We start from the raw sequence: 26,962 nt of genomic DNA, 5'->3' as shown, positions 1-26,962 counted from the left end.
AAGGGTGGACTGGAAAATAAGTGATTCATAAGTTCTCTTTTTGGTTCACGTAATAATAATTGTGATTTTCTATCATCTTAAATTTGCATTTTATTTTTATTTTTTTTGGAGATAATAGTAACACCAACACTCATACAGAATTTGTCTCTAATGTTGCTAGGTTTTGTATTTCTCATGTTCTTGGCAGTTTTCTGGTTTTAACCATAAATGATTGCTGTCATGGTTTGGTTTTGGTACTAAAGTGTTCTGGTTTTGTGTGTTTTGTTTGTGTTTTTTTTTCTCTCTCCTCTTCTCCCCAACGATACCTCTTTGAAACAAATTTGAAGGTCTACAGCAACATGGCCTTTAGATCCTCCAAAGGATGAGAAACAAGGTTGGAGACATGTTCGAATAAAACAGATGGGAAAGAATGCCAGTGGGCAAACACACTACCTCTCCCTGTCTGGATTTGAACTTTATGGCACTGTGAATGGAGTATGTGAAGATCAGTTGGGTAAGAAAAAGAATGTGTATGTCCTGCTTGTTCTCTTAAAATCCTAACAAACGTGTCCTATAAAAATGAGTGTGGAAAAAACATGTTGACTTTTGCCTTGGAGCTTGCTTAAAAACAAGCTCAGATTTATTCCCTAATCAATATTGCTGCATTTTTCAGTCTTCCAATTTGAATTTAAATTTCTTGTAGGAAAAGCTGCTAAAGAAGCTGAAGCCAATCTGCGAAGACAGCGACGTCTGGTCCGTTCTCAGGTTTTGAAATACATGGTTCCAGGAGCTCGTGTAATCAGAGGAATTGATTGGAAATGGAGAGACCAGGATGGAAGCCCACAGGGTGAAGGCACTGTTACAGGAGAATTGCATAATGGTGAGCACAAATTGCCTGAATTTGAAAAACTCTATAGTATGAGTATTTTATGTTTTATTTCAATCTAAATGTGAAATTGGTCGTATTACACTATTCCTTCTGTAGTTTCTAGAAGAAGTTGATAGAAATTTCAGTATCTTGGAGAGAAGGAACTCAAATACTGTAATCATTGTGGTCCATTTGTGAAATTCCATTTCAATGCATGGAAAAAAAAATCTTGTTGTAAATAAAACATTTTCCGAGCTTTGCTTAATTAAAATACCAAATTGTTATTTTGACATTCATTATGAAGAATTAAAAATATTCCAGGCTGGTTGATGCAAACTGATTAATTAAGCTTTGGGCCTGCAACATCTATAATTACATTCTTCATTTCTTCTAGCTTAGCATTTGCAATATTTTTCTTGACTTTTGTTGTATCCTGTACCTTTCCTACCTCGCTAGCTTCATTGGGATCAAGTTGCTATTTTAAAAACAGTGAAAAGTAATATGACTTAGGGAGCAAAATCAAAACCAGCAGCAGCCACGGAATTCAGTGCTCAGGAGGCTGAGGTATTGAAGAAGCTCCAGAATAGCTGATAATCTTGTTAGCTGAACATGCTTTCCCAGTTGCCTCTGCTGCCCACCCCTATTTAGGTGTACATAAGATTGGCTTTGTTTCTGAAGCTTCTTCAGTCACTCCTAGCCAGATTATTAGTTCTTGGCTCTTAAAAAGGGAGAAACATCCAAAGTATGATGATCTAAAATGTCTTGCAACTTTTCATCTTTTTTAAGCCATTCAGTATAGCTTGTAGGGAATTGTCCCATCATCTCTATGTATTGTTCTTACCAGATGCAAGAGTATCCATAGATACACTCTCACTTTTAAGACGTTAAGTATTATTGGTGAGTAGTCTATTAAATCAGTGTTTTTGTTCCTATATTCCAGTAAACTTTTCCTATTAAGTAAAGGTAAAATTGAGGTTCGTGTGTCAAGTGATGACTACAAAGTGTGATAAGTGATCAGTAGACTCTTACTCCTGCCACAGTTGTCTTGAAAATAGAAAATGGTATCCCATTGGCTTTTCTGTGGCTATTCAAAAGCTTAAACACATCTTGTGTTGTTTCGGGGCCACAACAATGCAGCATCAAGACTCCAAGTACATAATGTATATTTACAAAATTGTACAAGCTTTGAACTGTTTGTAATTAACATTGTAGTTGAAGGAACTATACAAAACAAGAACAGTAATTTAATTCTGCTTTTTCAAAACACCCTGTCCAGATACTGAAAGGGTAAAAATCATACTGTTTCTGTATGGAGTGTACCTCTTTCTTTTTTGGTCCAGATACTGAAAGGGTAAAAATCATACTGTTTCTGTATGGAGTTTACCTCTTTCTTTTTCGTGTCCAATCAGAAAGTCAAATAAAATGTGGAAAGGTAAAAATTCAGACTTGCATCACTTTTCAGAGGTTTAGTGGCATGAAGCTATTCAGATAAAACTCATGAAGATGGAGTAAAATCATACCATAATAACATGATATCAGCCCCCTCATGTGGGGATGAGATGTCTACTGAAAACTTTATGAGTTCTAAAATGCTCTTCCTCCAGAGTGATATTTCTAAACAGAAAATTGCCTGTGATCTTCTGTTTCAGTCTAAAGTGATGACTTTTGGATAGTTATAAGGTAAAAGTGCACCTGACAGTGCTAAAAACGTATCTATTTTACTTCAAATGAGCTCCATTCTGTTTTGTTAAAGAAAAACGTGTATGGGCCTCTGGACCTGACATCTTGTTTTGAATTTTTGTCAGAGGTTTCAGGAGCTGACTGAGCTTTAGGGATTTTGTTTTTAAAGAAAATGTGTATCGATTGAAATAGTGACACAAAATTTGGTACAGTTAACATGCAATAAGAAAAACTAGAAAGAAGCTTTTAAGATGACTCTGTGGTATATCAGACTAGCAAAAATATCAGACAAGCATTAATATTTTTTGTCCCCATTTCTATCCTAGTTTGCTAAATTTTGCATGTTATCCTCATTATTGCAGGTTTATTACATTTAACTTAAAAATATTGGAACATATTTTAATAAAGAAATTAAAGATGAGTAGCATCTTTTTTTTTCAGTGCTGTTCTGATCCTAGTATAACACTTCAAATTTCCATGCAACATATTCTTGTTTTGACACTGAAATCTTACATGAAGTAGTCCTTACTTGTAAGACTTTTCCTGCGAATAAGTAATGTTTGAGTCTGTGTAAATTATTGAAACAAAAAGCTGAGTATCAGTACACTCATTCTTGCACTATATAGGACAAAAATAATCCCAAACTGAAATTCATAAAATGTGTTCTGTAGGGTAGATATGCCCATTTACAAGCATTGAACAGATTAAAACATAGAATGTCCATAGAGGAATTGTAGCTTCTTGTCAGGTATTAATGAAGTTATGATGATATGTTGTAATACACATTTCGGATGTTTAGAGAATCATCATAACTTTTGGAGAGATCCTAGTAGGTCAGGTTCGTTCCTGAAGCAAACTTGGCTTTTGGCTGGATTTGGGGACTCTGAAGGTAGAAGCTGACTGTACTTGCTGCCATAATTTTAACAGCACTTCTACATTACCAAACTGTTTAAAGACTCCTGAATTGGCATTAGGAGTTACTTACTGATTTTGTTAATTCGGACACGCAGCCCTTATGAGAAGCTGATCCCACATTGTGGAGCTACTGTCTGACACGCTCCTGTCTGCTTTCTGCTGGATCTCACAAACTCCTGTCCCTTTCCAGGCTGGATTGATGTCACCTGGGATGCTGGTGGCTCTAACTCTTACCGTATGGGCGCAGAAGGAAAGTTTGACCTCAAGCTTGCACCAGGGTACGACCCTGATTCAGCGGCATCACCCAAACCTGTTTCATCCACTGTTTCAGGCACAACGCAGTCATGGAGCAGCTTGGTGAAAAACAACTGTCCAGACAAGACGACTGCTGCTGCAGGCTCCTCAAGTAGAAAAGGAAGCAGCAGTTCTGTGTGTAGCGTGGCCAGTAGCAGCGACATCAGCTTGGGTTCGACCAAAATGGAGCGGAGATCAGAAAGTGTAATGGAGCAGAATATAGTTTCAGGCACTGACGTCCATGAACCAATTGTTGTTCTGTCTTCCGCTGATAACGTGCCTCAGGCTGAAGTAGGGTCATCTTCCAGTGCAAGCACCAGCACCTTAACAGCGGACATGGGAAATGAAAATGCAGAAAGGAAGTTAGGTCCTGATAATTCAATACGTACTCCTGGGGAGTCCAGTGCTATATCCATGGGAATTGTTAGTGTCAGCTCTCCTGATGTTAGTTCCGTTTCCGAACTGACTAATAAAGAAGCAGCTTCCCAACGACCTCTAAGCTCTTCAGCGAGTAACAGACTTTCAGTCAGTTCCTTGTTGGCTGCTGGGGCACCGATGAGCTCCAGCGCAAGTGTTCCTAACTTATCATCTCGAGAAACTTCAAGTCTGGAGTCTTTTGTACGAAGAGTGGCAACCATAGCACGTACCAATGCCACCAACAACATGAATTTAAGCCGAAGTAGCAGTGATAACAATACTAACACTTTGGGAAGAAATGTCATGAGTACTGCAAGTAAGTAAAAGCTGTATTTATTTTTAGTTGAAATTTTTGTTATTTCTTTGATTTTCTTTAGACTTAAAGAAGTTTGGCTTTTGTTGGCCTAACAGAGCAATGCTCTTAGAGCAGCCTTGCTTTTATGGGCACTTACAGAACTGGTGAACAGCTCACAGAGTTCATGGAAGCTATGAAGCATTACATGCCCCTTTGATGTCAGATTACACTGTGGTACCCATCAAATGGAAATGATGTAGATTTGATGTTTATTATGTGCTTAGGAAGAAAGAGAGTATAGTTTAATTTGAAAGGATTGAAGACTAGGAACGGCAGCTAAGGTGGGATACTCTTGCTCTCTGATCTGTTCTGTGCAGAATTCGCACACTTACTTTCTGTCTGCCTGCTTCTGATATGTTCTTGCTTTGCTTGGGAAATGCATATTGTTCATACTGCAAATTCTCTGTCTGAGCTTTAGGAGGTAAGAGCAGAGTAGAAAGAAAAAGTAAACTGCAGTATGGTGACATTTTAACATTTCCCTGTATTCTAGCAGGCTGAGTAACCCAGTTCTGTGTATGTTTTCCAATGACGTTGTCATTAAGCTTTAGGTTTAGCAAGTCATTTAGGCATGCTAATTTTATGGAAGTTTGTAGCTAACATTGTTTTAAGTGGGATTATGTACATGCTTCAACCTTTGTGTGTTCTTGGATTATATGTGGGATCAAGGTATTAGCAGGTAAGCTATAAACCTGCTTGTTGTGAGTTTGCTCTTAACGAATTTTCAGAACACTCCCATCTGAGATGTTGCTCAACCAGCTTTCTGTTAGGCGTGTAGTTCAGTGCTTGGAGCTCAGTACTTCATGAGGTAGACAAGTTAGAAAAAGTAAAATTACCCTAATACACCAGAAGGAAACAGTTTTTCTGTTAAGCTTTTATGTTTTTCTAAGACTTGTGTACTTTTAACTTGAAGGTGTGTTGTTTGCTTTTTGCAGTTTTTTAAATGATCCTAGTGGGCATTTTCTTTTTTTTTTTTTTTTTGATGGGGGTATATATTTTTTAATGTAAATAAAATACCAAACAGAAGATTTCCAGTAATTGATCCCATTAGACAGATACTCAGTGCCTCTAGTTCTGAAGTAGCTTTGTGTTGGGGAGAGGGGGAGTCTTTGAAGAATATGGGATACTTTACCAGCGTATTTGCAGTATTTCAAGCATGTTTGAAATCATACAGCATTAAAATAGGAAATAAATTAAAAATTTGTATTTGTTGTGTTTAACTTTATCCCATATGTGGGAATTCTAATTTTACACAAAAAGAAACTGTGAGGATTTGTGTCCCAAAAAGAGATTAGATTCTAAATTTGAGCGATCTCACCCAAATTAGGGCAGTACATTGTTGTTTTAACCAAAGGTTTTCACAACAAAAAATAAGCAAAAAGCAAACAAAGAAAAAACAACCTGTCTGAAATCATGAGTAGTGATTTAAGTCTCTTTGGACTTGCTCTAGTGGTTACATTGAAAACACCAGTATTTGGCAGGATTTATATGGTGTCTAAGGTAGCCAGCTTCTGTTTGTTCTTGAGATCTGAGCAAATGAAACACTTACACCGATGGCTTTTTCTGTGTCTCTTTAGTATAAGAGCAGAGAGTTTACTGTTATTAAAGTGGGTGGAAGATATGTGTATTGAGCATGTGATTATTAAATTCTTAAACAACAAAGAAAGTCCCTTTGGATTGGAAATGTTCCACACGTTCTCTTTTATAGAGATGGGCATATGGCATACTAACTAATTAAATTTCACTCTCTTCTCCCCTGCAGAGAAAAAAAAAAAAACAACAAAAAAACAAGTATTATACCTGACTAGAACTCCTTCGTGGATTTTAGTCTGCATTTTGGTATTTCTATTTATATATTTAAGTTCCTAGTGGGGGTGGGGGAAAAATATCAAAATGACAACAACAGTATCTGACACACAAATGCAAAACCAGAACAGTGGCATCTATTTTTCTCAAAAAGTTACCAAATGCACTCAGGGGAACGGTTCTGTTTTGTGCTGTGTCCTCCTGCAAGGGTAGTAATCCTTGCAGACACCAGTAGTATGACATTCAGACTTGTATTTTATTTTTATATTATTTTTTAAAAAAAACAATACATCAGGTTATATAAGCTGTAATAATGAAAATGTTTACTTTTAAAACTGTAAAACTCTCATTTGATAAATTTTAGAAAAAGTAGATTGAAAAATATAATGATTAAATTTAAGTATAGATGACCCCTCAAATTTTCATATGCAAACATGTGATTAACCGTCTGTGTTTGAAGATAAGTTTGTGACAAAATGTTTGTAACATTGGGGTGTAAATGTGTAATTAATCGTATATAGGCTTAATTTGTACAGTTTCAGATAGGTACAGGACCTGAAATTCTTTCCATTGAGTTTACAAGGAATTCAGTTTTGTTTCAGTTGTTGACTAGAATGCATTTTCTGTGTTCTATTTGAATGTTCAGTAAGGTAACCTCGCAGTTGTCACTAGCTTATTCTGAAAATTACTTCATATAAGTCATCCAATTTAGGTTATTAAATTTTGTTTTTCACAGTACTGCCAGTACATCATGACTGTGTGCACTACTAGTTATGTGAAAGATAGCAAGTAGGAGTTGCTTTAAGAACTTTAAGGAAAATGCAGAAAAGGTTTCAAAATTGTCTTATGTTCTGTTTTTAATTTGTTTATATATGGTTATGTTGTTTTCCTTGTTTAATTTTAATTATATTTATGTTAGAGGTTAAACTAAATTTTAAGCTTAAAGACAGCCACAGTATTGGAGTAACATATCAAAAATACTTTTCAGATGTTGAAATGAAGTAATTTCAAATTTACAGTGGGGGGTTGGGGACTTATATTTAATTAATTAATTAATTAAATTTTAATTTAATTAATTTTATATTTAATATACTTTTGTTTTAAATGTACACAAGGGAATATGCTCAGGTGTGGGCGTCTGCATTGTAGTGTGCAATTTCGCACTGGGAATCCCTTCCCCTTTAGTCTGTAAATCTTTATTGTAAAATAACCCTTCAGATAATTTTTCAACCGGAAATATATTTTTCAACACAGGACTCGTGCATGTAAATTGTGCTCTTCAAGTCATCAAATCATTTATTTTATCTTACCATATCTTTATCTATAGCTTCTCCTCTTATGGGTGCCCAAAGTTTTCCTAATCTGACTACAACTGGTACCACATCAACAGTGACCATGTCTACATCCAGTGTTACTAGCAGCAGCAATGTAGCTACAGCAACTACAGTTTTATCTGTTGGTCAGTCGCTTAGTAATACTCTAACTACTAGCCTAACATCAACATCTAGTGAGAGCGATACAGGTCAGGAGGCAGAATATTCTTTATATGGTAAGTTTCATTTTAAATGAACATAAGCAGACTTCCCGTTAATGATTTTTCATTTTTTCCTTTTTGTTGTTGTTGTTGTTTCTTTTCATGTAGTAGTTCATTTACTGATAAGTATTTGAAAATTAAACTATTTATATGTTCCTAGCTCTGTGAAGTAGCACTCAAGTAAAATAATGTTAACAAAGTAATTTTTCCTTATGTTTTTATGTCCTTGTAGTTCAGCAATTTCTATCCCACATGATGATTATTTATGGCATAGTTTATTTGGGCGCTTGATCTTTTCCTTAATCAAATCATTTTATTTTTAATGTAGTTTACATACGAGCCTCTACTTAAAATTAACGTTTCCTCATTGAGCATACTACATGCTCAGTCTGAGGTACCTTGTAGTACTCCTTGATTGAAAACCACCAACCATTAGATACACTATACACTTAAAATTGTATGTGAGGTTCCAGGTATCTCAAGACCATAGTAGTAGCAACAAGTTGCAAAGAACACCAAGTAAATTGACATGAAGAAGAGAATTTTGGGAACAAAATGCAAAGTTATGTGGGCACTATATGCTAGATACAAACATGGTGGAAGTTATGTTACAAACAAAGATGGAAGTTATTTGGGAGTTATGAATGCTGTGAAAGATTGTAGTTAACTAGGCTGAGTGATAATATCTAGGAATTAAGTTGATGAAATGAAGTCAAGAAAAAACAGGACTAGATATGGGAAAATACTTCCTAATGTGAGGCAAACTGGATTGAGAGGTAGTCTTGAAAGAAGAAATACTTGAATTATTTATTTATTTATTTTTTAAATGATTGGATGTGCTATATTTTGTTGTTTATAAAGTCTTTCAAAATTGTTATCTGGGCATTGGAATTGAGCCACTTGTACATATCGTAATCAGCCAACTCCATATGCCATGTCCATTTATTTTTTTTAAGTGCCACGATATTTTGATTGGGTGACAAGTCTTAAAATATAAACAACTGAACAAATAGTTTTGTGAGTTACTCTAGAATTTCTACTGGGGTCTTGACAACAATTCAAACGGTGCTTAAACAGTTTCTGTGTGTATAGAAAAATGTAAAATTTCAAAAATTAATTTCTATCATAGTCTATCTTGGATTAATGTGAACTTCGCTGTGTTTTTTTTTTTGTTGTTGTTTTGTTTTTTGGGGGGTGAGGGGTGGGGATTAAGTCTTAGTACTACGTGGGTGAAATTGAACTTCATAACTGGCTTCACCTTTTTGTTACAGAAATTCATTTGCAACTAAATCTTTAAAGATGTTGCTCTTACATACATATTTTAAACGTCCCTTACGTTGCAATTTGAAGTCTAAGCTGCATACTTGTAGCAAAAATTTGATCACTAACCTTCTTTTAAAATAGTTAAATATAGAATCAGACAATATTAATTTGTGTACCAGTTTTTGCGTTCTTTCAAAACTTAACATAAATGTAATCATAACATGTTTGACAAATGAAGAACTGATCACTTGCTGGTCAATCTTAATTACGCAATATTATGTGCTGTTTTTATTAGATATACTATATCAGTACTATTTTTAGTTCTCTTTCTTGTTTGTGAGAGTTTTTTTCACTATTCTCAATGCTTCTGTTTTTTAATTTTGAAAAATTGGCTTTAAAAGAGATCCATGTCTTTTTTTTCCTATGTAAATATATAAATGTGTGTGTATATATGTATTATAGATTTTCTTGATAGCTGCCGAGCTAGTACTCTGTTGGCAGAGTTGGATGATGATGAGGATCTACCTGAACCAGATGAAGAAGACGATGAAAATGAAGATGATAACCAAGAAGATCAAGAATATGAGGAAGTTATGGTACAGTATAGCTATTTAACTTAATTGTCTATGCTAACAGATGTGTTAAAATTCACTTTTTTTTTTTTGGCACTATGGATTCTTAACTAGATGACCTTTAAGGTCCCTTCCAACCCAGACCATTTTATGATTCTAATTAAAACAGAAATGCATTTTAGATTTAGGACTACTGGTTTGGAGAAGTGCTTCAGGAAGCACTTATTTACTGTAGAGGTGACGGATCACTGGAATAGGTTGTGCAGAGAGGTAGTGAAGTCTCACTCCTTTGAGTTTTTCAAAAGCGTGTAGATGAACATGGACCTGGGAAACTTGCTTTAGGTGTCCCTGCTTGAGCAGGAGGTAGGACCCCATGACCTCTAGAGGTGTCTTCCAGCCTTAGCCAATCTGTGACTGTAATTCCGAATATCTGTCAATTAAGACTTCAAACGATATGCCAAAGTTAAAATCCTGTTACACTTCTCTGGAACTGCAAGAAGAACACATCTTTTAGAAGATTATCATTCATTGTGTCTTTTCCCCATTCTAACATATATTTTGAGTATTAACAAATCTATTTTCTGATCTGTTCAAATTGGTGCTATAAAATTGCAAGGTCTCACCAGATAAGGCACTGCCCAGTTAGCTCTCCTTTCGTGTCCAAGTTTGACTAATTGTGCCACCTTCAACATTTCTACCAGAGAAAAAGGTTTTTAAACATCAGCGTGCCCTGAGACTTTATGGGCCAGAACTGACATCTTAAAAGCAACCTGGAAAAAACTTGACAGACAAAAATGATGGCTCCCCCTGTCACCAGCTGATGAATTGGCGTAACTTTGTGGGCAGGCTGCTAAATTTTTTAGTGATGCAGTGCTGGGATGTGTTTAACTGTAGGCCGGTAATAAGTTATGTATGGCAGTGGAATATCTGGAAGGGAAAGACAGAGAAAAATATCAAGTTAGTCCCATGGGTCTTACCTATGCTATCGTGAATCCTGGCTCTTCACTTGGTTCTTCTGTGGTACGATGAATACGTGCCATAATGAACGGTTGGACTTCTACCACCACTGAAGTGATCCAAATGTATGTTGCAAGGCCTAAGAGGAAAAACAGAGGACTTCACAAATGTCAGTTTAATATTTATTACATAAGTGTAAACATTAATTTATGGAATTGTAGAGACTATCTCTTGTTGTTATATGCTCAAATTTTAGGCATGTTAACCAAAACATTAAATATTTGAACCTACTGTGAATATGCTTTCAATAGAAACTCAAGTGCACCACTAAGTATTTCACTTGCTGCACAAAGATACAAAGTTAGAAATAGACAGAATTATTTATTTATACTATTTTGCTGCAATGCAATTAATAACCACAGTTTGCAGGTTGCTGGTCACTTTTCAGAAATGGTTAAATGAACCTCCTGTTGTTTTTCATGGGAACAAGTAGATTATACAACAAGAATCAGATCTGCAGAAGAACATTCTCCTTTCTTGGGTTGCAGTACTGTTCCCTCTTTTACACTATGCAATTCTTCCTCAGTAAGGAGCTGAACAGATTCAAGGCCTGTTTTGGGAAAATCATAAGCAATTAATACTTGCAAAGGCTTGTTAATTACTTCCCAAAATAATAATTCCAATACTTTGGTATTTAATTTCATCTCTGGATTAAATAAATTTATGTACGTTATATATCAATATAGGTATATACTTTTTTAAAAAAGTTAATTGGTTTCAGAAACATTACTGCATTTATTTTAACTCCACTGATTTGTTTGAATCTTTGATATTCCAAATTTTGTAGAATGCACCAAGTATCTACACCAAGTCTGCTCGTCTGTACTACTATGCATTTCCCTATGCCGTTTTGGTGCTTCAAGGAAATTTTCCTTCTTTCCAGAAGTTGTAAAGATGCCTGTTCTAATTTTAGCCCGATAATGCTGATTTCTCTTCATTGGCAGTTTTGCTTAATTCTTTTGATTCCTGCTTGACCAACTAAATGGAACTAACACTTGTTAAGTACCAGCTTTGATATCTTTTGTGTCAGCTTTTGTTTGTTACTGCTGTATCTGCTGTATTCCACAATGAACATGTAAATTTTGGATGAAACGATTCTTTGTTAAAGAACCTAAAATAAAAATACATCCCTCCCCCCCGCTTTTTTTATTAAGGAAGAAGAGGAGTATGAAACCAAAGGAGGACGTAGAAGAACATGGGATGATGATTATGTATTGAAACGACAGTTTTCTGCTTTGGTTCCTGCTTTTGACCCAAGACCTGGTCGTACTAATGTTCAACAAACAACTGATCTAGAAATCCCTCCACCAGGTATGCTGCCAAGACATATTTGTGACATCTGATCCGGAGACTTACTGTTAAGGTCCTGTTAGGCTTCAGGGATCCTATCACTGTTAACCAATACAACATGCTTTTGTGTCTGTGTGGCTTTTCTTTGCTTCAATGAGAGTTTCATTTGCCTTTGCATGTCCAAGCACTATTGAGGGAGAAGTAAACTAAGTGCTGTATAAAACATCTGTACTCATGAATTAAACTCAGATTGGCGATAGATCTCTTGCTATGTCTGGTTCTACCTACAGGGAATAATTTGTGCATTGAGCTGCCCAGAATAGCTTTGATCAGAAAGGATTTGTTGAAGCAATCCAAACCCATGGTGAGGGAAAAACTAATAGAGTAACTGAGCAGTCTGTATGACCAGCAGCATAGCACATGATCTTGTTGCTTAGCTGATTCTTGTTCAACTCTGTAGGTGCAATCAGTATTCACAAAGAAAGTAATACATAGTTTAGGTTTATGTGGAAATGAACCATTGTTGATTTTGGTGACCAGAAAGGTGTAAATGTAATAGGAAGCACATGGATTTGCTTTGCGTAAGTAAAGAAGAATCCATGTGCTGTGATAATATTAAAGAGGATGTAACCAAGACGTAAGGATCAACATGGATTTCAAAAACTGCTCTTAGCTTTTCTCACGTAGAGAAGTGTTATAATTATAGTACTTAGTTATAGCTTATAGTTTTAACTCAGCATAGTCTCACTGGTAGGTGTGCAGGAAATCTCTACACTTTCTTATTGAACCACTTCATTAATGTTTAAGCCAACTTGCCATGCTTTATGTGTTTCGTATTAACATCTCAATTTTTCCTGCGCAGGTACACCTCATTCAGAACTGTTGGAAGAGGTTGAGTGCATGCCTTCACCACGTTTAGCACTTACGTTGAAAGTTTCAGGTCTTGGAACAACTCGAGAAGTAGAACTGCCCCTAACAAACTTTCGATCTACCATCTTTTACTATGTACAGAAATTGTTACAGCTTTCCTGTAATGGCAATGTGAAATCTGACAAACTTAGACGTATTTGGGAGCCAACATACACGTAAGCTCACAAGTTTGTTATTCTTTAAAGAGAACACTGTGTAACTGGTTAGGAAACAGGTATAAAACCATTTGAACCTGTTTTCCTCCTTTGCGGAAAATAATGCTAGAATTATTTTTTCTTGTATTTTTTGTTAGAATGTTTGTATTGGTTTTAAAGCTAGTGCTTTGACTACTTCAAAACATAAAAAGTCATAATCTCTAAAGTTCAACTGTGATTTGTTCATAATATTTAAAAAGTCAAGCAGTTGACCAAGACAGCAGAATATAGCCTGTTCAGGGATCTTGCTTGGAAGAATCCCATGGGCATACGGTCCTAGAGAGAAAAGAAGGGTCCCAGGAGAACTGGCTGATTTCTTCTGTACTCAAGACTAGTCTGTCCCAGTGTGTGGCAGTTCAAGCAGAGGCAGTAAGAGATGGATGAAGGAACTCCCAACAGAATTCACAACATAAAAAGGAAGCATTCAAATGATGCTAGAAGGGTCAAGTGACTCAGGAGAAATATAGAGACATAGAGCATGTTTGTATGGGGTAAGGAAAGCCAAAGTTGATCTGAAGTTGAATCTGGCGAGGGGCATAAAGGGCAACAGGTTAGGAAGTATTTAAAGAAGCAGGGCATACAAGTCCACGTGAACTGATGGGCATTCACCCACAAGTGCTGAAGGAGCAGGCTGCTTTTGAAAGGTCCTTGATAGTATATTTGAAAAACTGTGAGAGATTTCTTAGGGCCAGAAGAAAGCAAATGTCACAACTATTCCTTGGACAGGCAAGGATCTGAGGAACTACAGACTGGTCACCCTCTCCTTCATCTCTGGGAAGGTGATGGAGCAAACAGTGCTGGAAACCATTTTCAAAGAATGAAGGACAAAAAGGTTTTAAGGCTTTATGAAATGGAAATCATGCTTAACCAACCTGATAGCTTTCTACAATGAGATGACTAGCTCAGTGTATGAGGGGAGGGCAGGGAATGTCATTTTCTTTGGCTTTAGTAAGGTTTTTTGACAGTTTCTCCCATAACATCCTCATGAACAAATTGATTGGACTAGACAGTGAGGTGGTCAGAGAACTGCCTGAACTGCCAGGGTTGTGATCATCAGCATGAAGTCCAGCTAGAGATGGGTCATTAATGGTGTACCCCAGAGGTCACTACTCAGTTCAGTTCATTAATGAACTGTATGATGGGACAGAGCAAACCCTCAGCCAGCTCCTAGGTGACAAACTGGGAGGAGTCACTGACACACCTGACAGTTGTGCTGCAACTCTAATGGACCTCTGGGGAGACAGGAACCTCAGGAAGTTCCACAGAGGGAAAAGTCCAGCAGCTGGGGAAGAATAACTGCATGCATTGGTACAGGCTGGAAGGCAGCTTGACAGAGAAGGCCCTGAGGGTCTTGTTGCAGCAAAGAAGGTCAGCAGCATCCTAGGCTTCATTAGGAAGAGCACTGCCAACAGTTTGAAGGAAATGATCTTTCCCTTCTACTCAGCACTGGTGAGAGGCATTTGAAATGCTGTGGCCAGTACTGGATGCCCTAGTACAAGAGACTTGGGACCAGGAGTAAGTCTAGCAAAGAGCAGGTAGGATGATTTAAGGGTCTGTAGCATTTGTCATGGGAAGATTCTGAGAGATCTTGGACTGCCTGGGGGAAGAAAGGCTTGTGGGATCTTGTCATTATGTGTGGATACCTGATGAGAGGAACTGAGAAAGATTTAGCAAGAGTTCTCTTCGTTGTGACAAGTGAAAGGAGAAGACGACATCGGCACAAATTGAAGTATAGAAAATTCCACATAATCAGAGAAGTAATTCAAATTGCAAGGGAGATTGAACACTGAAACAAATTGTCCAGAGAGGTTGTAGAGTCGTGCTCCCTGGAGATACTCAACACCAACCTAAGCAAGCTGCTCCAGGTGATGTTGCTTTGAGCAGGGGTATTGGACTAGGTCTCCGTAAGTCCTTTCTAGCTTCAACTGCTCTCTCTACCCTCACTTGGCCTTACTTGCTTTACAGTAATAGGCAGAAATTACAAGGCGATATCATTGTGGTTGTGGAATACATTTACTATACCAACATAATTTCTGTCATATCAGAAAATGAACATACACAAAACCAAGAACTTCAGCATGGTAGTTGCAGTTTTTTAACTTTGTACTTCAGATTTTTTCAGTGCTTGTGTGTTACAGCTAGCTAGTTGCCTTGTGTCCCAAAGTGTTCTGTAACTAAACTATCTTTTAGTCAAAAAGCACTAGAAATAGTTGTAAATGTGTGTATCTCCCAAGTTCATAAACAGCAAACAACTGTAGAAATGGAAACGTTCAAAGAGTTGGTGCATGTGTAATACAGGTTCTAAAGCTGGGTTGGGAAATTTGCACAATAAAGACAGTTTGATTACTCAAACCTCACTTAAAGAAACAGTTATCTTGAAAAGCATTTAATTTATACAGAGCATGAAAATTATATACACATTTAAGAGCTTTGCTGGATCAGGGTATACCAGATGTTCTGTAAAGTGAAGATCAGCTTTACTGCTTTTTTGCACTGTTACCTCAATGTCATTGATGTCTAACATCTCAATGTGTCACTTCAGAATTTAGAGAACATGCTGTGAGTATGAAATATTAACTCCTTGTTTTAATATCTAGGATCATGTACAGAGAAATGAAGGATTCTGATAAAGAGAAAGAAAATGGAAAAATGGTAAGACTTGCTTTTATGCCTTTGTGTATGTTGTTATGGCTGTTTAAACAAAAGCAAAATGAGAATTATCGCAGTTTTTGAAAAGCTACATTAAAAAAACTAACAGTTTTCAATTAGCTAAAGGATATGAGTGAGTGTATTTGTTAATGCATGTTTCCTTACAGTATGTAATGCATGTGTAATCTTTAAGACTTTACAATCAGGAAAAACCAACATTTGTTGGTTCCTGTTGTAGGGTTGCTGGTCAGTAGAGCATGTGGAGCAGTACCTTGGCACTGATGAATTACCAAAGAATGACTTGATAACCTACCTGCAGAAGAATGCAGACTCAGCTTTCCTGCGCCACTGGAAATTAACCGGCACTAATAAAAGTATTAGGAAAAACAGAAATTGTTCCCAGCTCATAGCTGCATACAAGGTATATGTCTGCATCCAAGTGTTTTTTTTTTTTTGTTTTTTTTTTTTATTATGTTTGGCTGTATGCTTTTATTTTTGCAGCTTTAAAGATGCTTGTAAAGGGGCGGGGGGGGAGAGGGTATAATGGTAGATAGGAAACGTGAAAGTTCACAATATCAAGTTTAGTTTTTACTGTTTTTTTTTAATGTTAAATATAGTTGTGTTAGTGCATTTGAATCATGATTTGAGCTATCTACAACTGAACTAAGTGTTCAGGTTAAACACAGCAACCATTCTGATTTTTTTAAATCATTGACTTGGAGCACATAGTCATAATGACTGTAACATGCAGTTTTCATTTATAACATTTTTTTTTCCCCACAGGATTTTTGTGAACATGGATCAAAATCTGGATTAAGCCAGGGGGCCATTTCTACTCTTCAAAATTCTGATATCCTTAGTTTGGCAAAGGAGCAACCTCAGGCAAAAGCTGGCAGTGGGCAGAACTCCTGTGGAGTAGAAGATGTTCTGCAGTTACTTCGCATTTTGTATATAGTTGCCAGTGACCCTTACACAGCACGAACTGCTCAAGAAGGTATGTGCATTATATAGCAGGGTTTCTGAAATGTTCTAATGAACACAAAGTAAGGGAAAACTTTTTCTTTGCATTTCAGAAGGAGATGAGCATCCTCAGTTTAACTTTCCACCAGATGAATTCACAAGCAAAAAAATTACTACAAAGATTCTGCAGCAGATTGAGGTATCGTATTATGCATAGTCTGTATACATAATATTGTTTTTAAGACTCTTCCTTACTTTGACTGTTTGGAAGTATTAGCTTTTTTGCCATTTTGACTTTTGAATTGTTTCGTACAGTATATATTTCCTTATATTTTGAATGAGTAAATGCTCTAAGAATGGACTAGTCTGAATAAAGACATACTGAGGAATGGTATAGTTATGGAGAATAATTTTTTTTATCTTAATTGAGACAGTTGTTTTTAAGTGACAGCAGTTATGTTCCCCAACATAGGCCTTGATATATGTAAAGTTTGTATGATTTAGTTTGTCTAACTAACTGTAAAATCCTCTGTAGGTTAAGGAAAGTGCTCACCAGTTTACTGTAAACATTTTTATTTGCATTAGGCACTACCTAGACTGTCTTGGTTGACATGTAGTCAACTTAATCTGACTCAAACTTCAATATTCATTCTAATGAGCTGGTGGATACAGAATAATGAGGGGACTTAATGAGACACTTCCAAATATTTGCTTTGGTCTATATGACATGCATATAGAATGGACACCATAGGTGTCAAACTTCCTGAAACTCACCATCACAATTGCAAATTTTCCTGGTTTAATTAACAGCAGCTCTTTGTCCACTAGCAAAAACCTGAAGTTTTTAAATTGAAAATCCCAAATGGAACAGGAGTATTATTATGATATGCGATAACTGAGTAAATGTCATCATGAAGTTATTGCTACAATCCTGTAACCTCCAGTCCCTGAGTGGAGGGTGGGGGGACGATTCCAAGGGAGTTGTTCGGTGTCATGTCTTCCATGCACATGCACCCTCGGGTAAGGTTTGGGGATATGGAGTTAAGCAAATGAAATTTACTGAAAACAGTGGCAGTTACTGTTTTGTTTGTTTTTCCCGTTTTGTTCTAAGCTATAAATGCATTTTTCTGTGTGCTTTACAAAATTTACCTCTATACTGTTAAATTTACCCTCTATACTGTTAAAATGTTCTTGTATTGCAATAAAATAGAACAGATTTGGGACCTATTTGAAAGATGAGGTTTACCACAAAACAGGTTTGACTTCGGAATTTAACTACAAAATATTGCATAGTTTCGCTTCTTGCTGTTAGATACTCTTTAAATGCTATTCTTTTTCAAATGACGGATTTAAGATGCCAGCCCTTTAAGTAAACTAGTCTGCTTCATTTATGTAGTCTGAAACTTGTCAAGAAACCAGAATAGTTTGTTACTACTTATTACGCTTGTTGGGAATGAGCAGATTTCTTTGGAACTGTGGTTAGATAGGCTCCACTTACAGAACCATATTTTTCCTTTTACTTCGGCACCAAACATTGATATATGTAGTGTATTTATGTGTCTACTTGCTGATGTGACAAATGCAACTAACTGTATCAGAGATCACAAGGATTCCAATGTGTACAGATTCAGAGCTTTAAAAAAGACATTCAGAAAACTTGGTATCAGTCAGATGCACTAAAAAAAAGATTAAAAAGGTAGTTCTTCAGTAGGTAGGGTTTTTCATCAGGTAGTAGTTTTTTTAATAGGTTTTCTTTAATAAAGATTTAAAGATAAAGATCATCAACTTGCTCAGTTCTTCTTTGTGTGCTTTTTGAGGTTCTTTTGTTACAGTTAAATTCCCCTAATTGTTCATGTAAAAAAAAAAATGTTCAGTTTTTCATGTTCTTTTGAAGACTGTTTAGACATACAAATATCATTGTAGTAGTAATTTCTGCAGTATTTTTTGTTACACTTGTATTTTAGAAAGGACTATGGTAGTATTTCCCTATAGACTATCTTTATTACCACAGAATTTCTTTTGGTGTTTTCCAGAGGTATTTAATCACTTTGGGGCAAAATTCAGAAGTAATTCTCTCCAGATAATGGTAGACCCATAGTGTTAGTATGTATCCTAGGGATTTAGTACAGTTCTTAATGTATGTGCCAAAGCATACTGTGTTTACTCAAGTACTAGAAACTTCTTGTTCAGAGTGTTTGAAAGAAAAAAAAAGTGATGATTGCTGAGAAGGAAGAAACTTGCTCAAATACAGGTGGAAACCTGGCATGGGCATATTGGGTGTCTATTTACTTAGTTACAAACTTGTTAGGACAATCTGAGTGTAATATTAGAAACAATTTTTATTTTTTTTCTTTCTTCTTTTAAAATACAGGAACCCTTGGCACTAGCAAGTGGAGCTTTGCCAGACTGGTGCGAGCAGCTAACAAGCAAGTGTCCTTTCTTAATTCCATTTGAAACCAGACAGTTGTACTTCACGTGCACAGCATTTGGAGCATCAAGGTAAACAAACAAAAACAGGAAAAAACACCTGTCAGATTGCTTTTTTTTAAATACCTTTTTGAATTAGTAATTCACAGGAGGATGTTACTGGAACAAGATTCCAAATATGAAGCATTGTAGGTAGGTAGGCAGGAAAAAAGGGAAGATGCTGGGAAACTTCAGAACTTTCAGGCGCTTGAAACATTTCTTGTTCATTGTGTTAGAAGGTTGTGATGAGTAGCAGCCTGTCTTCTGTTTGATATTCTCCAGGCCTTTTCCTTTGAAAAAGTTTGATTTTTTTTTTTTCAGCTTCTTAACTGAGGACTTGATTGTGTGCCCCTAGCTAGGTGGCTGTATCGGGCAATAGATAATTCAACTGGGTTGCAGTCTACTACATAACGTACTAAGAAACAAAAATAAAAGTTTTCCTAATAGCTGTGAATTGTTTTCTGAAAACATACACCAAAGCACTTATCTTTTATTTTTTTTATTTAGTACAGTGGTTTGATGATTATTCGTTCATTTATTTTTACTTAGCTTAGTCAGACAAAACAGCCAACAGATGGTAGATTATTGCTGCATAGATGAGAATACGTATGAGAATTTTGAACTTTGATTTCATGTAAGTACTGTTACTAGAGGCAGCTGTTCTTGCTTGATTGATGCGGGTCTTTTGGAGGGGGACAAAGTACCCCCATAATCCCTATAACAGTAGTAACGTGGTGGATTTTTTTAAGTTGGCTTTTTTTATACTTTTTTATACCGTTACCAATTTTTAGAACTTAGTCGTTCACGTATAAAACAACACTATACTTCACCTTTGGTTCTATGTTTCTTTAAGTATGCAAGTAAATTTTGCTGTAACATTGGCAGACATCCAAGTTTTAAACATCTGTTTTGTGTTGTTTTATTTTTCTAGAGCGATTGTCTGGCTACAGAACAGACGTGAAGCCACCGTTGAAAGGACAAGGACCACAAGCACAGTGCGACGTGATGATCCAGGAGAATTCAGAGTTGGACGCCTCAAGCATGAAAGAGTGAAAGTTCCGCGAGGTGATTCCCTGATGGAATGGGCAGAAAATGTCATGCAGATTCATGCAGACAGAAAATCTGTTCTAGAGGTAAAGCATATCTGCCTAGCAGAGTGAGGTTAGGTAGCTATTTCGAATTCCAGTATACGGAATATCCTGTTGCATAACCAACACTGATCTTTTCATTAGAATTTACTTTTACTATTAACGTTCCTTATGTTTTTAATAGGTTGAATTTTTGGGTGAGGAAGGAACAGGCCTGGGTCCTACCTTGGAATTTTATGCATTGGTAGCAGCAGAATTTCAGCGGACAGATTTGGGAGCTTGGCTTTGTGACGATGATTTTCCAGATGATGAGTCTCGGCAGGTATATATATGTTTGCATTTTTAACTGTTAGTGTACAAAACTTCTGTAAAAGAAAAATGAGCTAGATGGGCAGGAAGGGAAGAACACATGGTCAGTGAGCAGCTGCTCTCCATGGTCAAGAATGGCCACAATGTTCCACAGCTGTCTTTCTCACGTGTTTTCTTTTTAATATAGAAGTACAGTATAATAAATTAAACAGCACAGTTGTAAAATTAAATTCACCCTTAACAATGTTATCTTTTTTTTTTCTCCTGTCTCTTAAATCAGGTTGATATTGGTGGTGGATTAAAACCCCCTGGCTACTATGTACAGCGATCGTGTGGACTCTTCACAGCACCATTCCCACAAGACAGTGATGAACTTGAAAGAATAACAAAACTCTTTCATTTCCTTGGAATTTTCTTGGCTAAATGCATTCAGGACAACAGACTTGTGGATTTACCCATTTCTAAGCCTTTTTTTAAACTCATGTGTATGGGAGACATTAAAAGTAACATGAGTAAGTTGATATATGAATCACGGGGTGACAGAGACTTGCACTGTACTGAAAGTCAGTCAGAGGCTTCCACGGAAGAAGGGCATGATTCCTTGTCAGTGGGCAGTCTGGAAGAAGACTCCAAATCGGAATTTATTCTTGATCCACCAAAACCTAAACCTCCTGCGTGGTTTAATGGAATTTTAACATGGGAAGACTTTGAATTAATAAATCCACATAGAGCTAGGTTTCTAAAAGAAATTAAGGACCTTGCAATTAAAAGGCGTCAAATTTTAAGCAACAAAAGTCTGTCAGAAGATGAAAAAAATACAAAACTACAGGAATTAATGCTGAAGAACCCATCAGGTTCTGGACCCCCACTTAGCATAGAGGATTTAGGGTAAGAATTCTCATATTTATAAATATGCAAACAGTGTTGTATTACATGCAAATGTTACCAACGTTACCATGTTTAATTAAAAATGAGGATTTACTTGTTTTAAATAATATTGTTGGGGGAAAGGTGCAATCATTAGAGGTGCAGCAAAATCCAGCTTGCTCTCAGTAGGTATATTCTTATTCCATACTTTGAGGGTTTTTCCTTCTCATTCATTGTTCTTTTTTATTATTTCAACTTAAATGTGGCTGCACTGTGATGTCATTATGACTGTAGAAACACCCAAATATCTGTGAAGATATTTACAAATATGTGAATCAGTAGGTTTGTTATTGCTACTGTTGACATTTATTAAGTCTTTTGAGGAGTTTTAAGGAGGACAGATTGAGAAATTTGGGCAATTCTTCTGAAATTTGGGATTGTGTTAATAGACACATGGTGCAGTGTTTGGAGACTATGTTAAGCAGAAGATTTGATGAAGGTCAGTAAATGTTAAAGAAACAAAAAAATACCGGTGTGAACGTGGATAGGGATGATATCTTTTGTAGTTCTGAATTATTTCTTTTGAAACGCTGGTTCTTCTACCATTAATATGTTACTCATTAAAATCATCTTGTGCCACAGGGATTGCGTAGTTAAGGTTCAGTAATTGCTTATGGCCTTGCTGACTTATGGGTGACACAAGAGAGAGAATGCAAGTAGCACTGTTGAAGGGCCCAAATGTCTAATATGTTAAGTGGCTCTGTAACTGTTACTGTCAGGAATTCATATAAAGAGTTCTTTGAGACTACTTGAGCAGTTTGAGTTCACAGTTTTGAAGCTGATTAACAGTGCCAAACTGTAAGATGTTTTTGGTAGTATTCAAAACCAAATAAGCAGTGGGTGAATACACACATGCATAGCATAGACATGAACCACTGTTTGCATAGTGCATTACTGACTGTAGTTTGCTACCATGGTGTGACTATTCAGATATGTACTAAATGATCCACAAACAGTGTTTTGAAGTAGAGGGGGAGGGAAGGTTGCAGTTCATAAATCTGGTGTACTTGCAAAAGCAGTAGCAAACTTGCTTCCAGTTAGTAACTGTCTTTCTGTTTTGAAGTTTAAATTTTCAGTTCTGCCCTTCGTCCAAAGTATATGGGTTTACAGCTGTGGATCTGAAACCAGGTGGTGAAGATGAGGTAAGGAAAGAACCTACCTTCAGAAATCTCAGCAGTAATTCTAATGCAGAACGAAGTCTTACGGTATTTGTGTGTTGTTTTTGCAGACTGTCACAATGGATAATGCAGAGGAGTACGTAGATCTCATGTTTGACTTCTGCATGCATACTGGTATACAGAAACAGATGGAGGCATTCCGAGGTAATTTTCGTTATGGCAGAATATATGTGTGTATTTAGATGGAATCAGCGGTGTTCTGGGTATCCTGGTTTAAAGTAGTAGCTTAGAATCGCTTTCAAACACAAACTTTTAAATTAAGGATGTAGCAGGTAAGAGATGCATTTCATAGCATTTCATTACTTATGCCATTGTTAACCTTGAAGAGATTCTTTGTTCATTGATTAAGAAATTGTTGGTTGATTCTGATTTGATTGAAGTACAATTGAAATGCTTATGTTATTTTTATAAACATTCTTTGGACTTGCACGTGTAACTGTGTCTTGTATAAATTAAAGATGGCTTCAATAGAGTCTTCCCAATGGAGAAGCTGAGTTCCTTCAGCCACGAAGAAGTTCAGATGATTCTTTGTGGAAATCAGTCGCCTTCTTGGGCAGCAGAGGATATCATTAATTATACGGAACCTAAGCTGGGATATACACGAGACAGGTAATTGTAGTCTAAGTGATTTAAAAATAGTAGCTAAAAGATGCATGATCTGTGAAAATGTCCAGAATATTTCTTAGGTGGAAAAAGCCAAATTGCTCTTCAGCCAGTATTAACCCCAACTAATTGCCATACCTATATGAAATAGTTATATACGTTGCATCAGACAGAAGGTACTTAGGGTCTTTGTGATGAGAGGATTTAAAAAAAAAAAAAAAAAAGGAAGTATTAAAATGTCAAAACCTAGTCAAAGTAGAAGGGCAGCTAACTCATACAAGCTACTAAGAAGTAGCGCTTCAGGGTTTTGACTTCTGTTTGTGGTGGTGGTTACAACTTCAATTGGGTATTCTTGGTATTTGTCCTTTTTTTTTTTATTTTACTCTTCAAGTGTAGTTAAAACAAAAAATGTACTGTGGGCAAAAAATATACTTGGAATTGCCTATTGGGAAGTGGTCTTGGTAGTTTGGTAGTTTATAAACGTTTTTTTTTTTATTTTTTTATTTTTCTCCTGCTGCTTGTCATGTTTGGTAGCTAGCTGTGAAGTACAAATTACTTTTGGAACTGTGTTAGTGTAAGTACGATGTGAAGGATTCTAGTCAGTCCAAGATGCTGTGCAGAGGGATTCTTCTACTGACCCTGCCCTGCGTACAAAGATGCAGCTGAGATGTGTTTTCTGATACCTGAGGGCATGTTGTGGCAAGCAGTGCTTTTTTCATACATACCCCGTCCTCCTGCTTGTTCCTTGGGCTGGTATAGATGAAAGCAGTGGTATCTGGACAGCCCGAGATTCTGTGAAGTTCTGTTCCAGTCTGTTATATTTTTTGTATTTTTCTGCATGATGGTCTTCAGCAGGATAGAAATGAAATTATACATAAATGGAAGTGGTGCATGAAAGGTCTTAAGATTAGTCAGAGTCTTCTTAGGGTAGGTCTGAGTTCTGTCTACTTCTCTAACACTTCTTAGAGAAAATACCCAAATAACACTTCAGGATAAGTATGAAGAAAATTTACCTACCTGCATTTTTCTGTGTAATGTTCAGCAAGGAGATTAAAGAAGTATTAAAGAACCCACTTTGTGGTGGTTCTGTTCTTATCTTACTACTACTGAACAGGCATTGGAGGCTTACAGTGACTACTTAGATTTTACTAAAGGTGCTTTATAAAAAAAGAAACTTATCATGGAATTGCCATCTTAACTGATTTTTTTAATTTATTTTAAGCCCCGGATTTCTTCGGTTTGTGAGAGTTCTGTGTGGTATGTCTTCAGATGAAAGAAAGGCTTTCCTCCAGTTCACCACTGGCTGCTCAACACTCCCGCCAGGAGGACTGGCAAACCTACATCCCCGGCTCACCGTTGTACGCAAGGTATGGGTTCTGCAGGTTACCTCTCAAACCAACCATTCTGGCTTTTGAATGTAGTCCTCGCTACATTAAGAAAAAATATTATTTTTCTTTCCTTTTCTAATTCGTACCACTATGCTAAGTTTTCAGTACTAGCTTCTGTTTCAGTTCTGTTTTTTGACATCATAGTTGATTACAAAGTTTTTCATATACATAAAAAAGATAAATTTGGTCTGTAGATTTTCTGTTGCCACTGTTTTGTGGCTTGTCGGTGTTACATACGTGGTAGATGTCATAAATTTAAAGGACCTTAAGCTTTTAACTTCTAAAGGAAGTATTGTGAAGAAGTGCAGTATCAATTGTTGTTCCTTTGTCTCAGGTTGATGCTACAGATGCAAGTTATCCATCTGTGAATACGTGTGTCCATTACCTGAAGTTGCCTGAGTATTCTTCTGAGGAGATCATGAGGGAGCGTCTGCTGGCTGCTACCATGGAGAAAGGCTTCCATCTCAACTGAGTTGCTGACTGCAATACGGGACATGAGGAAGTGTTTTTTGATACTAGCGAAGCCTCTTGTGTTTGTGTGCAAAAAATATGATCTCCACGCTGTGCTCTGACGAGACTTGCCTTTTTTCACCTGTGAGGCTTTAGGAACATGTGGAATAAGTTTGTTAGCTGCTAATGACAAAACAAATCCTTGTAACTACACAGCCAGCAAGAAATTGGCACAGAACACTGTGTGATGCTTCAAGGGCTTGCACAACTGGAAATTAAGGTGGTTCTGTTTGACTGTTCCAAAGAACAGATCATCAGATTTTCAGTGTTCACTGATACAAATTTCTAACAGTGTATTTGTGTAAAGTTTGTCATTTAATACCTTGTACACTACAGTTGCCGTCACTGATCCCTGTTTTGCTGGCTTTAAGCTAACTGGTCAGAAACTTGCTTCCTTAAAACTTAGAGTTAATGGGCATCTCCAGCTTTTTCTTTTTTAATGGTGCCTGCACTATTGGAGTATTTTAGTGGGTTTTTGCATATAATCATGCACAACCTTTTTTTTCTTTCAAGTGGGAATATATTTTGATTTCTCAAATGCCCTGCTATAAAGATCAAATCCTTAAGTGTGTTTGTGCAGCTCAACAATAAAGCTATTACAAAAAACACTGGTTCCTAGTGCAAGGCACACTTAAAGCAAGTTTTACTTTTGGTTGTATTTTCTTTGTATATTATAAACATTTATTTAACTTGTTGCAGTTTGAAGTTTAAAAACAACAAAACACCCCATGTGTAAGCTCAACAGTAATCATTAAAATGTTTGCAACATATAAAGTTGTCTCCTCTGAATAATTCATTAATATTTCTTATGTTATTAAGACTATATGTTTTCTGAACAGTCTCTCTCACTTTTCTCAAGATTTAAAAGAATTACATGGCAATAATTGCTCTCTCTAACTTGCCTCTGTACTCAACTCCTTCAAAATTACTTAGAGCAACTTCTTAAGAAGTAGTTTGGCAGTGATAACCTTGCATGTGGCAGATTTTGGTGCTTGTGCTTTTCAGAGGGTCCACGTGGCCTGAGGTTTTAATTCTTTATTGCATTGGAGTGAAAACTGGGTCACACATTGCAGCTGATTCAGCCTTACTTGAGATGCATTGCCTGTCTTGGGCTTGTCATGTGGTGGGATATTTATTGGTGGAAAATGGCTCATGGTAAGACAAAGCAAGTAAGATTTTGATGTATATGTGTCTTTAAAGATATTTAAGTAGTTGTTTTCCAAAAAAAAAAAAAAAAAGTATTTTAGTTGAATCTGTGTGGCAAGCTTTGTTCTGTGCCAGTTCTCTTTGGTAATAGCTTTTGCTTGGACCACGGCTGGGGAGAGCCTTGCCAAAAGAGTCTGCCTCAAATACAAATCGGGCAGATGCCAGATTTCTTTTCATAGCCCGGTATTTATAGGACTTTACAGGCATCTTCGTTGAAATTTCCACAATGCATAATTGAAGGGGAGTCTCCATTCCCTGCACTCCTGTGACTGTTGTGCTTCAGCCCAATGGTTGCATAAATGTAGTGCCTGCTCCAGATCTGGCATGAACTTGTGCTTCGTGTGGCGTTATTTAAAGCTACCTCACCCAGAAAAGCTGGTTACCAGTATAGGCACCCCAGGTGGTCTGGAGGCAGTGCTCTGACTCCAGCCTGACCTGGGGTCAGCAACAGCGGGAGAGGGAAGTGGCCTGAGGAGTGGGTGTTGGAATTAGGATTTCATGAACCTGATAAACCCAGCACACTTTCTCTTCCAATTAGAGAGTTCTTTAGGGATACCTTGTGGGTTT

General features: G+C 36.8%; 1 protein-coding gene across 12 annotated transcripts in view; it reads left to right on the top strand.

The window, feature by feature from the left end:
- HECTD1 (HECT domain E3 ubiquitin protein ligase 1) overlaps nucleotides 1-25,963 on the top strand; it is a 61,872-nt gene extending 35,909 nt beyond the window's left edge. For 7 of the 12 annotated variants that reach the window (XM_068684399.1, XM_068684398.1, XM_068684397.1 and 4 more), the window contains 20 exons: nucleotides 327-493; nucleotides 683-859; nucleotides 3,633-4,469; nucleotides 7,639-7,860; nucleotides 9,571-9,704; nucleotides 11,852-12,008; nucleotides 12,850-13,072; nucleotides 15,709-15,763; nucleotides 15,999-16,181; nucleotides 16,544-16,754; nucleotides 16,834-16,919; nucleotides 19,092-19,219; nucleotides 20,118-20,319; nucleotides 20,459-20,596; nucleotides 20,864-21,471; nucleotides 22,574-22,652; nucleotides 22,739-22,832; nucleotides 23,147-23,297; nucleotides 24,514-24,658; nucleotides 25,014-25,963. In XM_068684399.1, coding sequence (XP_068540500.1) covers nucleotides 327-493; nucleotides 683-859; nucleotides 3,633-4,469; nucleotides 7,639-7,860; nucleotides 9,571-9,704; nucleotides 11,852-12,008; nucleotides 12,850-13,072; nucleotides 15,709-15,763; nucleotides 15,999-16,181; nucleotides 16,544-16,754; nucleotides 16,834-16,919; nucleotides 19,092-19,219; nucleotides 20,118-20,319; nucleotides 20,459-20,596; nucleotides 20,864-21,471; nucleotides 22,574-22,652; nucleotides 22,739-22,832; nucleotides 23,147-23,297; nucleotides 24,514-24,658; nucleotides 25,014-25,151 — 4,135 coding nt within the window. In that variant the 3' untranslated portion in view covers nucleotides 25,152-25,963. The remainder of the gene's footprint in view (nucleotides 1-326; nucleotides 494-682; nucleotides 860-3,632; nucleotides 4,470-7,638; nucleotides 7,861-9,570; nucleotides 9,705-11,851; nucleotides 12,009-12,849; nucleotides 13,073-15,708; nucleotides 15,764-15,998; nucleotides 16,182-16,543; nucleotides 16,755-16,833; nucleotides 16,920-19,091; nucleotides 19,220-20,117; nucleotides 20,320-20,458; nucleotides 20,597-20,863; nucleotides 21,472-22,573; nucleotides 22,653-22,738; nucleotides 22,833-23,146; nucleotides 23,298-24,513; nucleotides 24,659-25,013) is intronic. The other 5 variants (XM_068684403.1, XM_068684406.1, XM_068684405.1 and 2 more) reach the window with 3 other exon arrangements.
- Nucleotides 25,964-26,962: the final 999 nt, after the last annotated feature.

This window comes from Anas acuta, chromosome 5 (genome assembly GCF_963932015.1).
Source record: "Anas acuta chromosome 5, bAnaAcu1.1, whole genome shotgun sequence".
Lineage (NCBI taxonomy): Eukaryota > Metazoa > Chordata > Aves > Anseriformes > Anatidae > Anas > Anas acuta.
This window is presented reverse-complemented; position numbering and strand designations above follow the sequence as displayed.